This window comes from Phalangium opilio, unplaced genomic scaffold, assembly GCF_054372755.1.
Source record: "Phalangium opilio isolate 3A_F unplaced genomic scaffold, DU_Popi_V2 ptg000024l_1, whole genome shotgun sequence".
In the NCBI taxonomy this organism is placed as follows: Eukaryota; Metazoa; Arthropoda; class Arachnida; order Opiliones; family Phalangiidae; genus Phalangium; species Phalangium opilio.
Window position 1 is genome coordinate 607,482 of NW_028324155.1, and position 24,142 is coordinate 631,623.

Sequence of the window (24,142 nt, forward strand, 5' to 3'; positions counted from 1 at the left end):
ATAGACGAATTTCATATGGTTAAAGATAAAGTTCTGTTACGCGGAACTTTTTCTAGGTCTTTTAAAACGATACTGTAGATAAGATTAAAGATTTGAAAAAGTTGCAGCTGGTAAATTAAGTCTTGATATACTCCGTGTAAATCTGAAACATTTTTGCAACGTAAGAGGGAAGCTTGAAAATTTAACTAACCTTTAAATTTCAGAGAAATATTGCAAAGGCTTGAAAACATTATAAAAGGCTCGAAAACATTGCAAAACTACTACAGAAATATTTGAAAAACATTTGCAAAGACCTCTAAAGCAGTGCCAAAATATACGAGTGAATTAACCTAGTCAATATTTGATTTAATGGTGTAATGTGGGTGAAACATTTCTACAGACTCTGATAGAAAAAATACAGTAGAGCTTTTCCCCCAAGGAAATTTAATCTAACACTAGAAAAATTATTCGAAATTTTTTATTGAAGGTAGATAAATAAATAAACGAGAAAAATCCTCAGGGTTAATTTTTTCTAAGCTCCGTTTTATTTTGACGGGAAATATTTCTGTACAAAAAAGATGAGACGAATATATATATTATATTTTTTGTTCTTTTTATATATATATATATATATACTTTTTTTGGTTCCGAAAACGCCGTTTAAATCATTTTAACACCATTAAGGAAAAAAGAGACTTCAGGTTATTATTTTTCATTATAGTTCAATATATATTGGATCCAGTGTGAGCTTTACATTTCTTAATTCCCATCCTCTTTCACGCGCTTCTTATATAATTCCGACTAAAAACGTCTCTCAAATTTTATTTTAAACTTTTTTTGTGGGGTTTATTTATCGATTTTTATTTTTTTTATACATCCAACAGATATTTTTTTTTTTGGTTTTTTTTTATTATCTCGTAAAAAGTCGTCCGAGTTTGAAAACCCGTGGAAAACTTTAAACATTTTCGAAATGTTCCTCTCTCTCACACACACTCCCTCTGAAACGAATCCAAAAATAGAAAAAAATTGGTTGGTTTTCCCTATTTGCAAGATTGGTTTTCAGTTTTTGATTTTATTTTTTTTTATTTGGTTTAAAAAAAAAAATAATATGAAGGATTTTGTTTCGTTCCCAAAATATTTTTATCTCTTCTCTTATTTTTACCCACTGACTGTTACGAATGATTGATTTCAAATAATTTCACTGTTTTTTTTTATACAGGGTGTGCTATTAAGGGTGGTAGGACCGAAATACATTAGGTTCTATGGACCTTTTTGAGTAGAAAATGTTCTGTGACCTTTTTCTCTAAGGAACACGTTTACAAATTACCATTGGAGTATTTTAATTTAAGTAAAGAACTGAAATAAAAATGTTTATTTAATTAAAGGGTCCTCAATAACAGTAACCCTTTAGGGAAAAATGTCATTGAACATTTTCGACTTAAAATTACCCATACTTCTATCTTACCATACCTTTTTTATAGCACCCTGTATTTTCCTGGGCGATTTTCGTTTCAACATTTATGCTTATAAAGAAAAAACAAAAATCTCTTTTGGAAAATTTTAGTTTACGAATTGGTGAATGATTGAACGTTATTGGGAGTCTTATCTCGATTTGCATTTGTTTTCCCAAATTTCAGCTTGTAAATTTTTCACCAAAAAAATACCCGATAAAGATAACGAATTGCTTAATTCATTTCCCTTCCTAATTTTTATCAATACACCCCGTTGTTATGGTTAAGCGATTTTCAATTATTCAAGTGGAAAGGTTTCCGACCAAGTTTATTAGAAAGTTGATTCTAAAAAATAGCTTTTTAATATTCACTAGGGGATGCAAATTTTGAAAGAAAAAAGAAACTAACAAACAAAGCAAATGATACTAATCTTTTCTTTGACTTTTGGTTCTATTTTGTGCCTAGATTTAGTCAATTTTTAGTCAAACAATTTTTCATTTCCGCCAGTTGGCAATTGGTCTAAATTGTAACAGTCAGTGGGTAATTGGTAAAAAGAAGAACCCGTAACATATGAGAATTTCAGAATGGACAAGGTATGTTTGCATTACGCTTGTCATTATGGTTAGGGAATAAGTCGGGGTAAAAACTTGACATCGCGTCACATCCTAATTATATCTCTCAACATTCTCAGACCTTGGTTCTTCATAAAGTTGTATTGACGAACAAGAAAACAATTCATTCTGGAGTCTCTCAAATAATCTAAGGAATTTATAGAAAATATCGTGACACTTACCAATAATAATCTCCAAACGTTCGCGTAAGTCCAGTTTGAATTTATACACATTGTCCAACTTCCACACACTTCATTAAAAACCGAAATAAACTGGCTTCAGTTCGCGCGAATAACATTTCAAAAATTGTAATCCTCTTTCTCGGGATCTGTCTCGCAAATGTATTATCCCCAGTTCCGTTTATTGCAACTCCAATTTCCATTTTTCGCTCGTTCCTCCGACTAATTTTAAATTTCCATAAAAATGGGGGAAAATAATGAAATTCAAATTCTCGCGTAGGAAACGTAATTTTCGGATCGGTTTTAAAAATTTGTTCGCTGATTTTTGTATAAAGGTCGCGCTTTTACCTTTCGTTAGTGTTTGTGTATCAGCACCGGTTCAACGTAACGTAAAATCGGATAACGTTGGTCCAAAAAAATGAAGAGTTCTTTGTTTTTGTTTTTAAAGAGTTTGTTTCTTTTTACTTCGCGATATTATTATACTTGTTAATTATACATTTACAAGACGCATTTGGGTCTAGTCTCTTCGTCGACCCGTTTGGAGGCCGACGCCCCTCGTTGTCACGAATAAACTCCTTCCGAAGACTGGATGGAAAAGTGCCGGTAAGAAATGTACTCTTGAGGGACATCGTTCTTTACCGGCCTTCTCCTTCGTCGGCGAAACTTCAAAGCGGTCAGTAAGATTGAAAGGGTCAAGACCAAGGCCGCCCCTATGCTCGCCCCCAGGATTATGCCCAGCGTCGACAGCGAGATTCTGCTCTTTTCCGTTTTGGCCAACGTCCTCTTCTGCAAACATTTTCGATTAACCGAAGGACTCTCGTTGAAATTCTTCTCCAAGTCTGTCACGTATGCCGTTGGTTTAGACAATGTTCTTAAATATTTTCCAGTAGCCATGACGCAGACTGTGTACCTAAAGGATAAATGTTTTCTAAGATCAAGAATGTTTGATATAAACATAACAAGGTACGTTCCATAAGTTTGTCACTGGTTACTGAGAGTTTGTCATGAAGTGACGTAGGTGAAACGTCCTAGATTCCCGTAATGCTATGCCTGGTGAAGCCCTGTGAAAGGCTTAGTAGGAATTTGGACTGCAAAATCGGGTGTAGTCAATTCTCGAGTCGTTCTCCAAATAGCTCTCAGTAAATTTATAGCATTACGAAGTATAGGAAGTGTCATACTTATGGAACATATCTTGGAATGAAACTACGAGATTTTCGAATGAACGATTAATTACGTAATTAATTTCCTATTCAATCAGTTGTTATTTGGAATGTCAAATTTTGATTGATTTAATTAATTTGGTAGAGAATTTTAATAACAAATGATTTCATTAAGCATTATTCTGATTTATACGACCCATAAATTTCAACATGCGGCAAAATTTATGTCTCAGTTTTCCACCTTTCAGTTCGCTATACCTGGCATTAATTCTTATTAATGGGTTAGAACTGATTAAGATAAGTATTCTACCATTTTTCGGGATCCAATCCGTGCAAATCGAATTTTCTCCTGGGGGCTTCCATGGTTTTCGTCACGATTGAGCCGGCGACGGAAGTTTCGTGATACGTCAAGACGAATCCTCCAATTAGGGTTCCATTTTGGACGTCCCATTTGACCGTCATGCTATCGTGTTCCAAGTGTTGTACCTCGATATTGGAGATGGAAGGTGCCGGGCAGAAATCAACGGGATGCAGATCGAGAATCTTTTGATCCTTGAGTTTGTCCGGTTGTACGCACGCTGGGCTGGAGCTTGCAAACAATCGCGTGTGCTCTTGAAACCATTCCCATACTCCCAGAAGTCTGCAGTCGCAATGAAATGGATTTCCTATAAATTTCCCAAAGAAAGGAAAGAAATTTGTATAGAATAAATGAAATAAACTTCCATACTAGTTGCAATTGGTGCTAATGTGGGAAAATTCCAATTTTCCTTTTTGCAATAGGCCTATGATTTTGCATTGGATGGCTTACAAATTTATTGATAAACTAACTAAGACCATACAAAAACTCGTTGTATAAAACAATCTTCCTCTTTTTCAGTGGCTTCCCTTCTTTAAGGTACAAACGGGGTACAAGTTAATATTCTAGGACAAATTAAAGAAACTCTGAATTGGTGGTTTTTTCACGGGGAGAGGGGGAAGCTTTCTAATACCACTACCATCTTTTAATCCACTAAAGATCCGGACCTCGTAAAGCCTTCTCGGGTTTTCAAATGCAAATGAAGGTCTTTTCTCTTTGGCCTGACCCACCTACTTACCCACCCTGACTCAGGCTTCAAACCGTAGCGTAGCGCGCGTGGTTTTCCTCGGGCGATGATCGCTTTATTTCTCGGCAATTACCGATACATTCGCCAGGCCGCGGTTAATTTGTTCGTCGTTAAATTCTCGTTAAGGGAAGACTCCCTGGACACTAATTATCATAATTGGAAAGCGAGAGCTCGACCGCCAGACACACGCGCCAACGACGTTTATTTTAAATTTTCGGACAAGAACCGTTTCCCTATAAATGGTTTTTGACTAAAACAGACTCTTGTCAAAAGCCGTTAAAGAATGAATATTTTTACGCCGAGACCCATTACCGGGTAACGTTTAGACTTCACAATAAAATCCGGGGGATTTCAAAAATGTCATTTTCAAGCTTTGTCTTGACTCGTTTTGAATCGTCTCGACGGTCGAGTTTAAAAGAGGAAAATGTCCGGAGTTTAGCGGAACGTTGCCTCGTATTTAACCTTCTCCTCTGACTCGCTTGATGTAGTTAATTATTCATGAATATAGATCGGGCGTCGAAAATTACCTATTTAATAGCCGATATGGAAATTCGCGCTTATTGCGTCTTCATTCGAGGCTAATATATTCGGCTCTTTGCACGCTGCGTTGTTACTCGCCTTTCTATATATATCTCTCTCTACATCCTGCAGTTTCCGAAACGCGGTAATTGGTGCTCGAAGTCGGTAGGCAAATATCTATACACACTCCTATACTCTTTGCCCTTGCCCCTCCCTACCTTCACTCGACGTCGTTCTCTTTTGGGGTCCCACCTTTTCGAATTAGCGAGAGGCGGACGTGGCGTCGGCAAGGTTTGTTCTGTCCCGGGTCTGGGAAGATTTAATTGAACACGAAATCAATTAGGGGCACGGCGCACCCACTTTCTGCCACCAGCCCTACCGACGTCCCCCTTCCCTAAACGAGGCCCGACGGAAAGCGGGAATTTATCAAACCAAATTTATAAGACACGTAAACCTTATTAATAATAAGCCCCTATAGGAATAATTAACGATTAGTCTAGCGTTATCCAATCTGGAGAATCTCCAAGATGAGGGAAATTAGGGTTCTGGGACGAATAAGGCCACCTCCTTACCGGCCGTCGAGCACTACTTATTGGAAGCGCAAATATTTGACATCTTTCCTTAATTAGTGGGTAAAGCTAAAAGGGGGCGACGAAGGACTCTTACCGGTTAGGTTGAGCTCGGTGATTCTCGTTTCCAAGGGTAAAAATACTTCGTGGTGGACGAAAACGAGTTGGTTCTCCATCAAATTGAGCTCGGTGAGAGAAAGGGAATTTTCGAAGGCCCCTGACGCGATCCAGTTGATGAGATTTCCCTCCAACGAGAGCGTCTTTAGACTTTTGAGGTTTTCGAAAGAATTCGATTCGATTCTCATGAGGCGATTGTAGGAGAGATCCAGATGCTCCAATTGCTGGAGGTCTTCGCTGACCGCCGGGAATTCGATTAATCGATTGCGAGTCAGGTTTAAGGTTTTCAGCTGTTGCAGTCCGTAAAAACGCTCCTCGGGCAACAAATCGAGTTCGTTATAGCCCAGGTCCAGCGAGACGAGTTTTTCCAAAGGTTTGAAAGCGCCCGGGGAGACTTTGGAAATTTTATTGTGGCGCAACGAGAGGGAAGACAAATGGGGAAAACCCCAAAAGTCGTGGGAGGCGACGAGAGATATGTTAGCGTGATCAATGGTCAAGGTTTCCAGGGAAGTGAACGCGCCCGTCGTCCCCCAGTCCTCGCGCAACCTCTCCAAAGGGTTGCGATCCAACGAGAGACCCTTCAGCGCCAGCATCGACGAAACGAGAAACGTATTCGGGATGAAGGAGAATAAATTGCCGTCCAAGCGAATCCTTTCCAAAGATTCCAGATTATCGAATACTCCCTCTTCCATCGTTCTCAAACGGTTACGCGACAAATCCAAGAGTTTTAACTTGCTCAAGCCCGTGAAGGCTCCGCTTTGTACCGTAGCCAATTCGTTTCGACTGACGTTCAAGACTTTGAGATTGGGATTATTGACGAAGGCTCCCTTTTCGATCATTTTGACGCCGTTAGCCGCCAAACACAGTTCTTCCAAGTTTGGAACCCTGACTAAAGTGTCCGTCGGGACCACTTCCAAACGGGTATTGTCTAAAATGAGTTCGCGCAAAGACGGAACGTTTCTCAACAGTTCCGGCGTCATTTGACCCTTTAAATTATTGCCGCTCAGTTTTAAAACACGTAAGTCTTTCAGCGATTCCAAGAGTTTTGGCGTCACTGGCGCGATACTAGTGTTTTCCAAATTCAAGAGAACCAAGTTGTTCAAACCGTAGAAGATATTATCACTAATGCCGCTCATATTATTGCCAGCTAAATGAAGGTGTTTCAGGGACGGTAGAAAAAGGAAATCGACTCGAACGTCCGACAGGCGATTATTTCTCAGATCCAAAGTCGCCAGCGCCGATAGCTCGAGGAAGGATCCGGCCTCGATATTTTCAGCCATTACGTTATTCAGCAACAGCTCCTCCAGCAAGAGGTTTCCCTCGAACATATATTTGCGAACTACGTAGATTTGGTTGTGAGACAAGTGCAAGATACGAAGGTTTCCGAGCGATTGGAATGTTTGGGGTTCTATATCCATAACTTGGTTGTGCGAAAGATACAATTCCTCGAGATTCTCGGCTCCGTTAAACATGTCGATATTTAAATGATTCAGATTGTTGTATTCCATACTGAGATAGGTTAATCTCTTGAGAGCGCTGAAGGCTCCAGCGTCAATGCCCGAAATCTCGTTGTGATCTAAGTAAAGTTTTTGCACCTCGGTCAAATCGCGAAATATATCTTTTGTAATCTGGGAAAGCTTGTTGTAATTGAGCCAGAGTATTTCCATTTTGTTTAACCCCCTTAAGCTGTCCGTGTGCATTCGAACGATCGAATTGTAGTTGAGTTGAAGGGAACGCAAACTCGAAGGATAACGACTTAAGATATCCCCCACCTCGATTAACTTATTGCGCTGCAAATTTAGATGTTGCAGGTTGGCTAAGCTTTGGAGAGCTTCGTTCTCTATGACCTCGATCCGGTTTAACTGTAAGTGGAGCTCTTGCAAATTGGGAAGGGAGTAGAATGCCCCTTTCCGTATCATCTTGATCAGATTGTTCTGTAATCTCAAATCGCGCAGCTCGACTAATTCTTGGAAGGTCCCAGGGGCAATGTCCGTAATGAGGTTATTATCGATGGAGAGTGAGCGGATTTCGCGGTTATTTTTGAATAGAAGCGGGTGAATGTCCCTCAATTGGTTAAAAGAGAAATCCATTTGGTACAAGTGTGGCATGGTGGTGAAGGCACCCGAATCAATATGAGCAATGGCGTTATTGGGGGCGAAGAGGACCGTCACTTGGGAGCTGTTCAGAAACGTTTCGTTCGTGATTCTCATCAGATTATTATTCGACAGAAAAATCTCCCTTAGATTAGTCAAATTCTGAAACACTCCCTTCTCGATACTGTGCAGGTGGTTGTAGCTCAGATCGATCGTTTTCAGCTTCCTGAGTGGGGTGAAAACTTTACCCCCTAGAGTGGTGATCGTGTTGTGGCTCAGGTCCAGAGTTTCCAATTCCCTCAAGTACACAAAGACGTTATCCTCGACGGACACGAGACGATTAGTGTAGAGAGAAAGCGACACGAGTTTCGGCATAGTCACGAAACTATTTTCGTGCAGTTCGCGAATCCGATTCGAGCTTAGATCGAGCCGCTGCAAACTACTGAATCGCGTGAACCCGTCGTCGGGGATATCGATAATCTCGTTCCATACTAGTTTTAACGATTTAAGCTTACGCAGACGACGCAAAGAAACTAAAGGAAAGGTCGTTAATTTATTATTAATCAAAATCAGTTCCTCGAGCGTGTTTTCTAATCCACCGAACGCGTACTCCGACAATGAGGTGATCTTATTGCTCTGCAAATTCAAAGTCACCAATTGCAAACCGTAAAACGCGTAACTATCAACCTCCCCGATCTCGTTCGTGTCCAAGTCTAAAGTCCTCAGATTGCGTAACTTGTTGAGTGCCGCTTGGGGCACTTCTTGCAGATGACTGTTGGCGATGGACAGACTGTCCAAGACTCCTTCGAGACCAGAAAAGGCTCCCTCTTCGATGGTAGTCAATTGCGTAAATGAAATCTGAAGATGAGAAATACTGGCGTTGACAAAAAGGTTAATCGGCAACTGAGTAACGTTGTGATCCAAGTGGTAGATGCTCAGAGACTTGATCGGCGTGGTTATTTGTCCTAGTGTCGTTTTGATCGGTTCGAGACCGGTGGTGGGACACTCCAGGAATAAACCGTCCTCGAACTGATAACAGGGACACCAGGGACTCTGTTCCCAAGGAGGACATCCCAGTTTATCCCGTTCCGTACTCTCGGACGAGCTGGCCACGGAAGCCTCGTCGGCGGCCAGGATCGCCACCACCGAGACGAAGAAGAGAGCGTTCCAGAGATGAAAGCGGAATCGAGAAACGCCACGGTAGCAGCCGGAGTCGAGTCGGTCCAACTGTTTCATGTCTCATGACTCAAAACCTTAAATGGAAAAAAATTAAAGATACTTTATAAGCAAAAACCTTAAAACTCTTAATGTGAAAAATTACCCCTTCGGATGACTTTATACGGAATAAAAAATAATGGCTTTAGTGCCAGCTAGACTTCTTAGTCTAACGCTCGGGGGCCAAACTTTAATTTATTCCCCTATTTTCCATATCGATAATTTCGGGGAGGCGAAATTGCTAGAGGTTGGGGTGAGCGAAGGAAGTTAGAAGAGACCCTATAAAGACCCAAACGCGGTCGGGTGGTTGCGAGCTTCTCCTATGGATCTAATCGAGCGAAACCGAACGATGCTGAGCCAAAGAGAAAGCCATGGGAAAGAAGAGAGTGAAGGGGTTATAGGATCGAGAAATTCATAAATATCCCCATGTTTTTTCGGGAGGCCGAACCCCAATTCCCTCATGAAGATGTAACTCTTTGGAAACCTTCACCCCTTTCTTTCCTACCCTTTTCATTTTCATTGGCTCATAAATATTCATTCTTGTTTCCGTGTATTATCCTCCCCTTATTTCTATCTCTTCTTGAGAACGTATTAAAAAAATTGCTCGTTTTCTTGCGTGGGAAGCTTCATCCGTATCGATAGTAATTTTCCGCCCGATAAAACGGATACTTTGTTATTTATCGTTGAAATGTTTGATTCATATTCTTAGTAACCGATATGGACTCGATTTCGAAACCCTTTTTTCTTCGAATATGGTGGCCACAAGTGCCTCGTATCTTTGTTGTAAGTTCTTCTCGTCGAAATGTTCTGATCTTCTCTCTTAAACATCCCCCCAATATCAAATTTCATGGCATAACCCTGGAAAATTATTCTAGATTATGATTGAGTTTGGATCAATAAGTTAATTTTAATTTCAGACAGTTTTTTAGCTAATAAATTATCACCCTTTTTCCCTTTTTATAGAAACCGGTAATTTCCTTGAAAGCTTTTTGGCCAAAAGCCTGAACGTCAACTTTCCCCAGCCAATCATCGATCTATCCTTCCTTGAACCCCTTAATCGTCTGGCGTTCGTATCTTGACCAAATTTTCCCGTTAATCAAACACGACCGAGCTCTAGCGCCACTCGCGTAAAAATAAGACACGTCGAAATTTTTGGCTAGCTGCTTGCTCGATTTCACCCTGGTATTGAGTCGACTATATACGAGACATCTACAGTGTCCCTTCTCGTCAAAAATCCCATGTTTTTCCTGGAGAAGAAAAACATAAGCGTTGGAGGAGGAGCTCTGAGAGGTTGGGGGGTGCAGAATATAGAACCTAAACTACTAGTATATTGGTAACGTTCTTAGCTTCGCGTCTCCTTCAGAATCTTCCTTCTCGGTACGGTTGCCTAGAGAAGCGCGCGAAAGAGGCTATTTCTTAGCTACGCGTCTTTAACTCCGAACTATATGGCCGCAACCTTCTCTTTCATAAAAGAAGAAGGGCTCCGAGAGCTAGTCCTTCGCGTCGAGACTACGGATTTTTTTTCGTAAGGACAAAAAAAGGGATACCCATAAGACTAGCATTGAGGGGGACGAGTTAGAGTACGGGATGATGGGGGTCCTCTTCGATTTCGCTTTTTCTCTCTCTCTCCTCTTTCCCTCTTCCTTTTTGTTGCCGTTGGATAGCAAAACACGCTTGAACGAGCAAGATGACGATTCCCTTTCTCGGGCAATCCGACAACAGCCATTTTCTTCTCCATCCTCTATCTTCTCCGCATCTCCTCCTGCTCCTCCTCCCGAGGTTTTTCCTCTTTTTTTTCTCATTCGTTCCTCCTTTAGGCTCTTTAACCCCACTTCTCCCCTCGAGTCTCTGAGGCCGTGCTTGGTAAGGCCCAACGTTTCGCCTCTGGGGTTATACCTATGTAATCCCCTATTCGATGCATGGGTATCTTCTGACGTTCTAACTCAGGATGGTCTTTCCCTCTACCTTTATTTTGGGCCTCGGTTTTCTCCTCTCCTCCATTGGTTGCGCGACGCCAGTTCGATTTTTCTCCCTTTTTTTTGCCAAAGACCCCAAAGTAGACGAAGAAATGGGGGAGGGGAAGCTTGGAGACCAAGAGGGAAAAAGGTCAGTGAGTTTATAGACCAAACATTGCCGGGGAACAACCATTCCAACCGATATTGTTCCTCTTTTCGGAAACGTCTCTGTTCCCATTCGCGGTGTTATCTATTCAAGTGTTTTGGCCATTTATATCGCACGTTTTCCGAATTCCACTGGCACGCAAGATGAAACTATTTCTTAAATACATTTGCAAACGGTTTGAAAAACTTTCTAAATCCTGATTTAAACAAAACGAGAATCTAGAACACTATCTAAATCTTTTTCGAGGAATAAATATCTACACGCTTATACATTGTAACTTTGAAACATTTCGCAATTTAAAACGTTCTCCAAACACCTTTGTTTTACAACGTAACCCATTTAGAAGAAAATTGCTTCCCAAACGTTTCTAAAACTACCAAGTTACAACACCGCTGTTTTATGGGAGGATTCTCAACAAGGGAATGGGGCATGTCGCTTTACTAAAATAGTGTCGCAAAGAGCAAAAACAGATGAAAAAAAAAGGCCGCGACGCTAGTACGCAAACGTGTTTAAGTGGTCAAAATTGAGTCTGTAGCAATATCTCTTTTCACCAACTCGCGTAACGTACCAGAAAGAGAATTCGACAATGACAACGTGGATTCGTTTAAAACTAAACTCATCTTTCGTTGCATTTTCCGTGTGAAATAAACTGGTGGCTCGTTCCTAAGGGTCAGTTTGTCGAAGCGTCTGATTAGACCCGAATGACTCCCTCGGACCGAAAGAATGTTCATCTACTCTCCACGGTCCGCTTCACTCTATTCTTTAAGCGCTAAAGGTAGTATAAGATACCTTAGCTATATTGCTGGACTGCTCTACAACTCCCCTACAGACCGATTAGGTTGGAAACATCTAGAAACGGAAAAGATTCCTCGCACTCTCCAGCGCTACGGGAGTCTAGGAAGAAGAACCCTTTTTCCGCCCACATAGTTCCTCGATGGCCTATTTGGCCTCCCATACTCGACCAGTCGACCTCTTTCTCACCTACCTATGATCGCCCGACTTCTGTTCGTAGTTTTTCGATTAATACAGTAGAAGGTACGAAAGCATGGGTATCTATGAACTTTCCCATTAAAATTCTCCCTTTCCCCATATGACTGAACATTCAATGGTGCAAGTCGAATAATGAAGAAGGAAGATTTCAGATACCTCGCGGATATTTTTATCGCGAGACCTTTTCTATTTGCGCCGGGTCGTTGGATATAGACTCGCTATACGTAATGGAACTCCCTCATTCTCCAAGGTATCGAAGACTACGGACTATATCTGTACGCGAATACTATTGTTTATCGAACCATAATTACCTCCCTTATGAGACCTCCCGCTATAGCAGGTATAAATAACAAGGCAGTCTTTGTGTCGCAAAATAAATGGTCTATAGTAATTCAAAATTCAACCAAAAGTATTAACGATAACAAAAATAGTCCTTCATATATTAGTTTTTACGTCTAGACATTTTAACGCGAAGAAATAGTTGATAAAATTTGAAGCAACCCAAGACAGAGCTTCAACTTGCTATCAATATTTTAACTACAATTTATTTTCGTCTCTAAAATACTTCACTTTCTTACGCCTAAAAAAGCCTACATTTAACACGTCTCGCCAAATATATAATAAAATATTTCCTTAAGCCTTTTAGCGAAAGATTTCGTTATTTCAAATGCATAAATTACAAATTACATTCCCTTCCTGCAACGAAGGAATTTGTTAAGAAGAAAATATTTGAAGTAATACTCTTCCTTTTCTCGTTGTCACCGACGGCGAAAACTTATTACCAGGTGGACTTTCGTAATACGGTATGCCTCTTTTTCTTTCTTTAAAAAAATTCTTCTCAGATCTAGAAACTTTCATCATTTTATGATATTCTCCTTTTCCGGTTTTTGAAGACTAGGGTATCTTTTTATTTTAACGCGGAATGAGTTTGAGGTGGATTCTTAGTTTAGGAAAAGAAAGAAGGAAAAAATTCTCGAGTCTGAAGCAATGACTGGGAAAAGTGAAAAGCTTTACCCGCGTGAAACCACGACTGAATTAAATTTTCTGGTTGCGAATTTTCCCTTTTTATTCCGTTCTTTTTTTCCTGGAAAAATTCTTCTCTCTCTCTCTCTCTCTCGAAATTCTCTTTGACGTTTATGACGAGAGGATCCTCTTCTTATTTTTTTTTATTTTATTTCTATCTGTTCTTATCTTCTACTGGGTTATAAGGATTTCAAAGAACTGGAATGAACAGAAAAAAGAATCCCTTAAATATATCCCCACCACGGAATTTCTCATTCACCCTGGATGTTTCTACTTTTCTAGCATCATCTTCACTCTCGGCGGACGAACGTTTTTCTAACCACTATACTTGGCCGGCGTCTTAACTCTTATCAAAAATTCTTAGACAAAATTTCTTTTTCTAACATTTTTTTTCCAAAATCTTTTCTATCTTGTACTATTTTAAAAAACCAGATGGGAGGGTTTGCGATTGCGTTGACCGGCGAGTGAATTATAACTCTCGTTCACGCGTTTCAGCTTTCACGTAATATAGTTTTACAATTTTTCAAATGTGATTTAGAAACACTCGAGGAGACTCTCTAGAGCTGAAATGAAAATGGTGTAAGAAATATACCGAAAGCTTGTTTCATGAAAATCTACACTTTCCTTGTGTCTTGGTTCCAATACATTGAACTGACCCATCTATTTTATATTATCACCCGCTCGGCCAATATAATCCCGTTCTACATTATTTAATCTTGCTACATTATTCCGTGAATGGGCTGAATTTTAATTAAAAAACGTGGCTTCTTTAATAATTTATTTTAAAAAGAACAATAAAGCCAAGTACTAACAAAGTAGAATAGCAAACTTCTATCTTTCTTTTGTATATTTTATGCGTACAGGTTAAGGGGTCAGGAGAAAGAATTAGGAAAATAGTGGAAGATTACTTTTGTTAGTTCACTGACTTTACTGTTTCCTCTTTTTCTCTTATTTTGTTTTGGTTCCGGCTTTTAAATTTTTCTGTTTCCTCGTTTCTTTCATTTTTCTTTTGGGCTATTTTCTTATTTTCAGAAGGGATAAACATAAACATTATCCTAAGTAGGCTTTTACGTTTTTTTTTTTTTGGGTTGACTATGTTTTTCCCGGTGATTAATTTTAAACGCTCTCTTTGTAACTACCAAACTGAGGAATGAGGTTACTTCACGCAACGCCCAATAAAACTAAAGCACGCACGTTTTATTTAAACTACTAGCATTTATATTGGTAATCAATACAGGCCTCGACTGGGTTTTTGTTTTAAGAAATTCTATCCTTCTGTTGCATTGTTAGAAAATATTAGGTTAGAGCGTTTTAACTCGAATAGGCTTTGACTCTGTTGTTGCCTCCGATTTTCCTCTCAAAATAAATATTATTAAGTATTATAATTGAATTAATGTCTGTAATTCCGTGTGTATAGTCAAAATGAATTTGACAAGATAATCGAAGTAATGATTTACCGGAAGTTTGGTGCATATTTTAGCAGGCCTTTCATTATAAAATTTAATTGCTGAAAATCATTTGTCTCTCGCGTCAAGTCGGAAGATTTAACCACGCGTAAAACTGTCATTCCTAAATCGTATCTTTAAAAGCCGCCGGTGCTTCTACTAGCTAAATCACAATTTTTGTTTCCGTGATTGCTAAACCGTGTAGATTGGACTAAAGCGTTTCTGGAATTTATCTTATTTCGGGGAAAGCAATCTTTTAAATCGAGGGAGTAAGGTTCTCGGTAGAATATCAAAGCGAAGGAGTTAGTCGGAAAATCGGAATGGAAACGCGCGCGGGCTAGTTTACGAAAGAGCCAATGTTGGTCGAATTAAGAAAATGGGGAAGGGGGGGTGAGGTGAAGCGTTGCTTTGGTGAGTAGCTGGTCATTAAGAGAATCTATTACGTCCGCATTAAAGGAGAGGGCTCGAGGGTGATATTTAGCAGGCTGAGGAGGAAAGACGAGAGGCAAAAGAGAGAAATGAGAGGGATTAGAGAACGGCGTCTACAAATCGATGCCCACCTCGAGGAGAACCACTACGCCCGTAGGAGACTAAGGCTTAACCCTAGAATTCACCAGCCCTTAATCTCCCATGGCTCTCTTACTTTATAGGGGCGTCCTAGAATTGAAGACAACTTTGGTCGTTGCATGCCCAAAGGGAGTCTTCGTTTTAAAGGGACAAACCTCCAGATCGCCACGCGGCATTCGTCATAAAAGAGGGATCCGCGAGTGAGTTAAGAGACAGGGTGGTGGTATCGAAGGAGAGTAGAGCCGCACCCGATAAGCTGTTACTTGGGCTACCATATAATTCGGAATAAGATTTTCTCCCCGAATCGTTTCTCTGTATCATTTTCTACCGTTGTGCCCCGGTGGCTGCGTGGGAGTGAGTGAGACCCGTTGGAGGGGTTTGGGAGGGTTGGTTATTTTATAGCCTGGGCGCTGAAGGCTCTTTACGTTTCGTGCCTCGGGAATGGGCCAAAGCCTGGCGCGTTTCTTGATTTATAGTATGGTAATGCGAACGACTGGAGTAACTGACTCGTACAGCTATGCGATTTCTCTCAGTCTCTTTTCTCTTTCCTCCTTCGGCTTCCTCTAGGCTTAGAAATCTCGCTGACGTTTACCCCCGCTAGCTCCAGGATATCCAGCAATTCGTAATACTTGGGCTTGCCGCCGTATCGGAACAATAAGGAAGGGGTCAGGCTTTACCTCCTACCTCCCATCCCCATCCTATTGCATTTCTCCGTGTTCGTCTCCTCCTCCCGAAAAATAATAAATGTCCCATGGCATCTTCTCCTTTTCCAACTCTGACGTAAGGTGCATTCGCGGCTCTCTCCCTTTTCTCTTTTATAATTTTAACGCTCGTTCTTTATAGGCTTACAAATCTTATTAGATGATGAATTTCATTTGTTTTTAACGCGCCTATACATGGTTTCCCTTTTCTTTCTTTCATTCTTTTCTTAGATTTGCGTTGACGTTTATTTCACTTGTGGTAGCCTTCAAGTAGAACTGATTGCGTCAACGCGACGATGAAATGTTGGCGCATTTACGAAATTGATGCGACATAATTTAATTCTTATGGCGCCATGAAATGAGTTTGAAAGAAACTTCCGAGAATTTCGAAACACATTGTGTCAAAAACTCTATTTGTTGACAACGTGCCTTCAAAGAAGCACACGAAATCAAAGAACGTCGTAAAAATCACGTGATCAAAATAGTAAAATATTCGAGACGCCGATCATCTCTTCTACCTTTTCATCTGAAAAATCTTATGATGAAACCAGCAGTTGGCCTTATAGACTGAAAAGGGTAAGTCCAAGGCTTCATTTTACTTAGAAATACATTAAGGCTAAACAGCACCAAGCAGAACATCTATCTTAACGACAAATACAAATGACGCTTTTCGCCGAGATTCGAATTTCAAAAAAAAAACACACCTCCAACGTTAGGCGTCGCGATCATTTCGAGTTAATGGATTTGCAACAAATTGATAGGAACGATCGTACACCGTAAATTCCTAAATTTAGGGAATCCCTCCTCATGGGGGTTGTAAAATAGATTGTTGACTAGTGTTCCTTACTCACACGGAAAGAAAACCCCGATGAAACTATAGCTGATATAGTTTCGCACCCCCAAGAACTGTAGAACCCTATACTACTTAACTATCAGGGTGACACGGGGTCCTCCATATTTTTTTTTCTACCCCGACGACGCGTGATGAGGGGTCGTTTGGAAGAAAGTGTTACGATGTGTCCTTTGGCAGCTGCTCCTTGGTACTCTTATATAACCACGCCTCTTTTAGTCTCGTTTTCCTCAATCCGCCGTAGGTGTCATTTTTAACGCTCGAGACAACTCGAGGACCCTCGAAAAGCGCGCTCTTGCAATAGCACCACCGTATACCCTTACCCAAGCTAAACCAGAGGAAAAAAATTTGCGGGTCTTCCAATGATGGATGGCATTCATTTCCTACTCACTGCATCCACTCACCCGCTTTGGTGGTAGCTAGAGAAGGTATCTTTTTTTTTTCTTCTTCTTCTTCTTCTTCTTTTTTTCAACTTCTCGACCTCGACGCTTCTTCCTGTTATGAATGAGAAGATTCTCGACCCCCCATACCTCCCCTTCGATATTGATTATAACTTATAACATCTCTGTGAAAGAGTGGGTATACGAGTGTTAGTTCGGAAAAGGCTTAGCTCGTTGCTATCTTGGACTTTCTTTGATATTTCTTTTTTTTTTTCACAACTTTTTTTCAACCACTTTTTCTGTAACTCACACTTCTGCTTCGTATTTGGCTCTAAGCGTTAATGACGAAACTGATGTTTTTTTACGATGCGGATTGGGAGAGACTGTGTGTGATCTCTCTCGTATTTTATTTATTCAGGGGTTGATATTACGTTTTTTCTTATTTTTTTCTATCCGCCTCTGAGAAATGAATTTTTTATGTTTGTCTTTGGGTTATGAGATGGGGGTATTTGGATTAGTTAATATAGACGGATTTCATTGCTACTGTTTACTAGCATTGCATGAGTTATTCAGTGCTCAAAGATTTTGAGTCTTCAAACGGTAGCTGGGAGTAATAATACATGGATCTGTAGTATTTTAGCGACTTCGAAAGCATCGCAAATAGCAAGGTTGAGTGATTGGGATCGCTTCATTACAGCTGCAATTCATTATCGAGTCTAAAACTTTACGACTTTCGACGAAACTTTGATCATAACATCTTAAATGTTTTAGAATCCTTTCTGTTATAATGAGGTCAGAGGTCAGAATTGGGTTAGCCAATGGGGAGCTATGACGTGGTAAAGGACTTTGATCTCACGAGGTAACCTCATATGGCATAACGGGATAGGGCAGTCAGTCATGAGCTAGCTAGCATGCTGTACAGTCGAGTCCAGAATAAAGTATCTTTTAAACTTAAACTATAGTATTTAATGTCAAGTTATTAACACAACTTAACATGGTGATAGAGTTGATCGCCATTTCACACGCCTCGTTTGCTCACTCACTCGCTTTTGTCTGCTGATTCACTTGCCAAGGCCCACTTTACTATGGCCTCCATCACTTGCCCTAAAGCTTTCGAACCAGGGATAGATCCCGCTTCGTCTTGGAAAACTTATAAAGAGGAGTTCGGTTATTTTGCTGCCGCTGCCAAACTAAATAGAGAAACTGTTCCTACTCAAGTAGCCACTTTCCTCCACATACTAGGAGCCGCTGGACGCCGTATATATCATACATTGGAGATACCTGAAACAGGGGATGATCGCACAGTGCCTATAATACTTGCTGCATTTGATCTCTATTATGCACCTTATCAAACAGAGGTATTTCATCAATACGCTTTTATTACGTCTCGACAAAGCCCTACACAAACTTTTGACGAATTCTACACTGACTTGAAGACCAAGGCCCAAGCATGCAATCTCGGACCTCAACAAAATCCTTTGTTACGCACTATGATCGTCGCTGGCATCCAGAATGAAGAGCTCAGACTACAACTACTAAATAAAGGCAATGCTCTGGACTTAGACACTGCAATAATCATGTGTAAGGCGCATGAAATCACCAATTCTCAGGCTCGTGCCATGTCTACTACCACAACACAGCCTTCGGCAGCAAAAGAATTCACTGTGGATGCTCTTAATCGACACAGATCCACAATAAGACCGCGCTTTAGACACAATCAACAATCACAAGAATTGCAACGGTATTCTTCTCGCGGCAATACTGCTAATTATCAACGTCCACCATTTCACCGCAGTGACCCAAACTCTCAAAGCTCTCATCGTTCCAATTATCAATCCGACCCTCAACGTACGACACGACCTTGCCAAAATTGCAACACGCAGCATCGATATCAATCATGCCCAGCCAAAAATTCCAAATGTTTGAAATGCCAACGTAAGGGTCACTGGGCTACCTCATGCCGCTCAACCTACAGTCTACAAACATATCCCATCGAAATGGACGACTCAAATGACCAATTCTCATCCTTTGACGAAACTGATCAGTATTACCAAGATTTCCAACATGAAGATCAAACATACACTACGTATAGCATCAGTATTCATCCTCGACAGCGTCACTCAACTTCACCCACCACGGATCTGACATGTCTTTCGACTGCCGCTACATTCAGATGCAATAACCCTGGTGATGAATTATATGACGAACTTTATCTATTTAACACTCGACATAGATTCAAGCTAGATACTGGCTCGCAAGTGAATCTAATATCAAGAGGGATATACAATTCTCTACCATACCAGCCCCCTCTACGTCAACCACTCTACACCGTTTCCTCCTATTCCGGACACTCAATTCCTATTGATGGCGTTGTTGATCTTCCTAGCATGTCGGGCACCGCCTACCTACCAAATTGCCCTTTCTACGTTACGTCACACAACCATGTACCCATTCTTGGAGCCGTTACATCACAACAACTGGGGCTAATACAACACACTTCCACACCATTGGGTCCGCCACCACAAATAAGACCCAACACCGCACACACTCATGCAACCTTCATAGGAACTCAGCCCAAAGATATCGCAACAACACGATCCACTATAAATACTGGCACAGCGACAGAACTCATTGATCAATATCATATGATCTTCGATACTGTTGGTAAGCTACCGGCTGAATATGACATCAAATTAAAACCCAACATTGTACCTATTGCATCAGCATGTCATAAGATCCCTCATGCATATCGTGAAGCTACGCACAAGGAACTGGATCGTATGTTGAACCTTGGTATTATAGTTCCTGTTAATGAACCAACTGATTGGGTTCACCCTATCGTAGTCGTACCGAAGCCAACAAAACTACCTAAAGCTGACTCGACTCAGGAAGTTCGTATTTGTCTGGATCCCCGGAATTTAAATGGTGCCATAAGAAGAGAACCCTATCCTTTACCAACCACGCAAGAAATCTTTGCGGAACTAAAAGGTTGCACAGTATTCACCGTCCTTGACGCTCAAAGTGCCTTTTGGCAAATTCCACTCACTGAGAACAGCTCGCGCCTTTGTACATTCGCGACGCCACATGGACGGTACCGCTTTAAACGACTTCCTTACGGCATCGTCACTGCAACCGAAGTCTTCCAGCGTCAGATGCGAGATATTTTCCCCGCTCACGAATTTCCTAATGTCCACATCTCTACAGATGACTTTTTGATAGCAACGTCAGACATGAAGTCTCATTTAACTGTACTTCATAGCATCCTAGAACGTGCCAAACAATATAATTTACGATTCAGTAAACGAAAAATGCAACTTGCGGTATCACGCATCACCTATCTTGGACACCTGATCACAAATGAAGGAATCCATGTGGACCCTAGGAAAGTTGAAGCCATTTGCTCACTCGCACCGCCTCAGGATAAGAAAACACTTCAACGTTTCTTAGGCATGGTAAATTATATATGCCGTTTCATTCCAACATACGCCGAAGACACGGCACCACTCAGAGACCTACTTAAACCGGATGTACTCTATGAATGGACATCAACACACCAAAGACACTACGACTCGCTGAAGACAAGTATTTCATCAGCACCAGTACTTCAATTTTACGACCCTAAACTACCAAACGTTATCTCTACAGATGCCAGTCAGCACGGAGTTGGTGCAGTATTAATGCAAGACAACAAGCCCATCGCATATACATCCACGACTTTTACCGATACACAATCAAGATATGCGCAGATTGAGAAAGAGTTTCTTGCCGTTATTCACGCATGTGAACATTTTGATTTTTATATTGCAGGCACCCAAGTAACAGTAGAAACTGACCATAGTCCGCTCCTGGCAATTGTAAAGAAACCAATGACTCTATTGTCTCCACGACTTCAACGCTTACTTCTGCGTTTCTTCAGATATAACCCTAAGCTGGTTTATGTTCCTGGAAGCAGGATGTATGTGGCCGACGCTTTATCCAGGGAACCTCTAACGGACTGCCAAATAAACACTGACATATTGGATGGCCCACATACAGCAGTCTACACTATAACAACGTTACATACATGCGCACTGGACAAATACAAGACTGCAACTGATCACGACCCAGTCTTAGCCCAAATCCGCGAATATATTACAGATGGCTGGCCAAAATATCGAAATCAACTGACTCCAGAGGCCACTACATTTTGGCAATATCAAACAGAACTTCATGAAGAAGATGGATTATTATACAGAGGGACAAACCTGTTGGTGCCTAAAGCTCTTCAGCAAGATTTATTAAACCAAGTTCACGGCGCCCATCACGGGATTAACGCATCAATTGCCAGGGCCAAACAACACGTTTTCTGGCCGAACATGATTGCCGACATTACATCATATGTTCAAAACTGCACAATCTGTCGCAGTAGAGACCCGATGAATAAGAAACAGCCACTAACACCTCATAGCATACCACAATATCCCTGGCAAACTGTAGGGACTGATCTCTTTCAAGTCAATTCCAAGCCTATAATCTTAATGATAGACTACTATTCAAAATATATCGAAGCTAAAGAACTAAGACTGACCAACGCACAAGCCATCATAAATTTCATGAATCCACAATTCGCAAGGCATGGAGCACCTCAACGATTGGTATCTGATAACGGTCCACCCTTTAATTCTCTTCAATTCAAAGAATTCCTTCAACAATGGCATGTCGATCACGTTACATCAAGTCCATACTTCCCACAATCTAATGGAATGTCCGAAAGAGCCGTACAAACCATAAAAAATTCTCTTCACAAGGCACAACAAGAAGGGAGAGACTTACACTATGTCCTAATGGAGTACCGGACAACTCCCAAAAGTAATGGTTTATCTCCGGCCGAAATGCTGATGGGACGGCGTTTACGTACGCCATTAACAACGCACATAGATAAATTGAAACCACACTATCCTACAAGACGCATTGATGCAGGGTTGCGAGACAATAACGCAAACATGATACGCCAATCAAATCATCGTTCATCATTACCACCTTTATATATTGGTCAGAAGGTTCGTTACTACGCGGCACCCCGTACATGGTTACCCGCAAGAATAATTGCACATGCTCAAGAACCACAATCATATCACATTCTGACAGCGAAAGGTCAAAACTTCCGTCGAAACAGAATACATCTGCGTCCGGACTATAGTCAAACGAAAACTAACCCTACTATAAAACCAATAACGGCTAGAATTCAGATACCGATGTACCATAACGCCACAGCAAGGATTGGACAATTTCCAGGACAGAACCAACAATCAACGCACCAGACTCGTGTTCAGCAACATCCAGGACAGAATCAACAATCAACACACCAGACTCGTGTTCAGCAACAATATCAAAATCCACAATCACAACAAACGCAACCACCAAGTTCAGCACAGAACCACACAACCCTTATAACACCACCACAACCTGAACCAACTCGAGATGAAGTAGCGGTCACAATTCAAAATATCCTGGAACCTCAACAAGTACCTACTGTTCCGAAGACATTCCAGATTCATAATCGCATTCAACAACAAACCTCGCTTACACCAAGAATTGAACCAATCGGAACACAGTTCACCAGAACTACAATACCCGGAAACTCACCTTTTATTCCCTATCGGCAACCCTTCCCGCAACAGCCCATACAAGAAGAAACTATACCCAAACAAATAAACAATCAACAAGAAAGAAAACATGATTCAAGAGTACGTCGACCTCCACAAAGATACTCGCCAAATTAACGAACAATTAATAAGTGCTTAGTTTAAAAAACAGGCTGTTTTATTCTCTGTTTTGTTTTGTTAAACTTTTAAAATTATTACTAGACAGGTTGTTTTTATTTGTTAGACTTTTAAATTATTACTAGAAAGGAAGGATGTTATAATGAGGTCAGAGGTCAGAATTGGGTTAGCCAATGGGGAGCTATGACGTGGTAAAGGACTTTGATCTCACGAGGTAACCTCATATGGCATAACGGGATAGGGCAGTCAGTCATGAGCTAGCTAGCATGCTGTACAGTCGAGTCCAGAATAAAGTATCTTTTAAACTTAAACTATAGTATTTAATGTCAAGTTATTAACACAACTTAACACTTTCAATTCCACTAAATTTAAAACTATTAATGAACAAAGTTCGAGGTATCGTTCCTTCATTCAGTCATGGTTCGTTGTATAAACCCTATAGGGGATAGTGAAACCTTGTAAGGTTTTATCGAGTGATTGTTATTCTTGTATTTCGAGATCTTTCGGAATTTCAAAGTAATATTTATAGGAAGGCGTGAGATGGGGAAGTAAATGGGATATAATCTCCTAAGGTGACCAAGCTAGGTTAGCACAAAATTACTTCTTTGCAAAAAGCAAGTCCATGATGCAATTAAATAGATGATACCATAAGTTTTTCACTGGTTTCTGAGAGCTTGTCATGAAGTGACGTGGGTGAAACGTCATAGATTCGAGTTAAAGCGACGCCTGGTGAGGCGCTGTCAAAGGCTGCAGACTAAATAGGAAGATGGACTGCAAAACCGAGTGTAGTCAATTCTCGAATTGTTCTCGAACTAGCTCTCAGTAAGTCTTTACCGTTACGAAGTATAGGTAGTGTCATAAACTTATGGTGATACTCCATGGAATAGGGTTAACAATTTCTTTTAAATTAAACTCAATACGATCATAATTTACAAGCGGAAACCCTGTAGTAATTACCCTTTGAAGGTTCCGGTGCAATATACCGCGGGTATTCCAAATTGAAGCAAATCCCCGAAACGAAATCATGTCAACTCATCAATAAGTACCGCCGGCGATGAAATATATCTTGGTATCTTTAATAGTGGTTTCATCCCTCCGAAACCCTAGATTCGGTCGACTCGTATCCGAGCTAGTTTTAATTCCCGAAGGTCAGATTTAGTTTTCACGATCTCGATTCGACTTTAACTTTGTCAAAAGGGGAATGGATCGAATAAGAGGGAAAGAGGAGGGTAACGGGAGGATTTTTGCGTTGGGGGAGGCCTCCAGTCTCCTCCGCTTTAATCGGAAAAGGCATTTTCTCGATTAAC

General features: G+C 40.8%; 1 protein-coding gene across 1 annotated transcript in view; it reads right to left on the reverse strand.

Moving 5' to 3' along the window:
* Window positions 1-503: 503 nt before the first annotated feature.
* The window catches only part of LOC149691977 (uncharacterized), a 48,489-nt gene continuing 24,850 nt past the window's right edge, over window positions 504-24,142 (reverse strand). Inside the window, exons 2-5 of the mRNA XM_089867622.1 lie at window positions 5,669-9,034; window positions 3,691-4,045; window positions 2,224-3,130; window positions 504-977 (exon numbers count right to left, since the gene is read on the reverse strand). Coding sequence (XP_089723748.1) covers window positions 2,782-3,130; window positions 3,691-4,045; window positions 5,669-9,017 — 4,053 coding nt within the window. The 5' untranslated portion in view covers window positions 9,018-9,034 and the 3' untranslated portion in view covers window positions 504-977; window positions 2,224-2,781. The remainder of the gene's footprint in view (window positions 978-2,223; window positions 3,131-3,690; window positions 4,046-5,668; window positions 9,035-24,142) is intronic.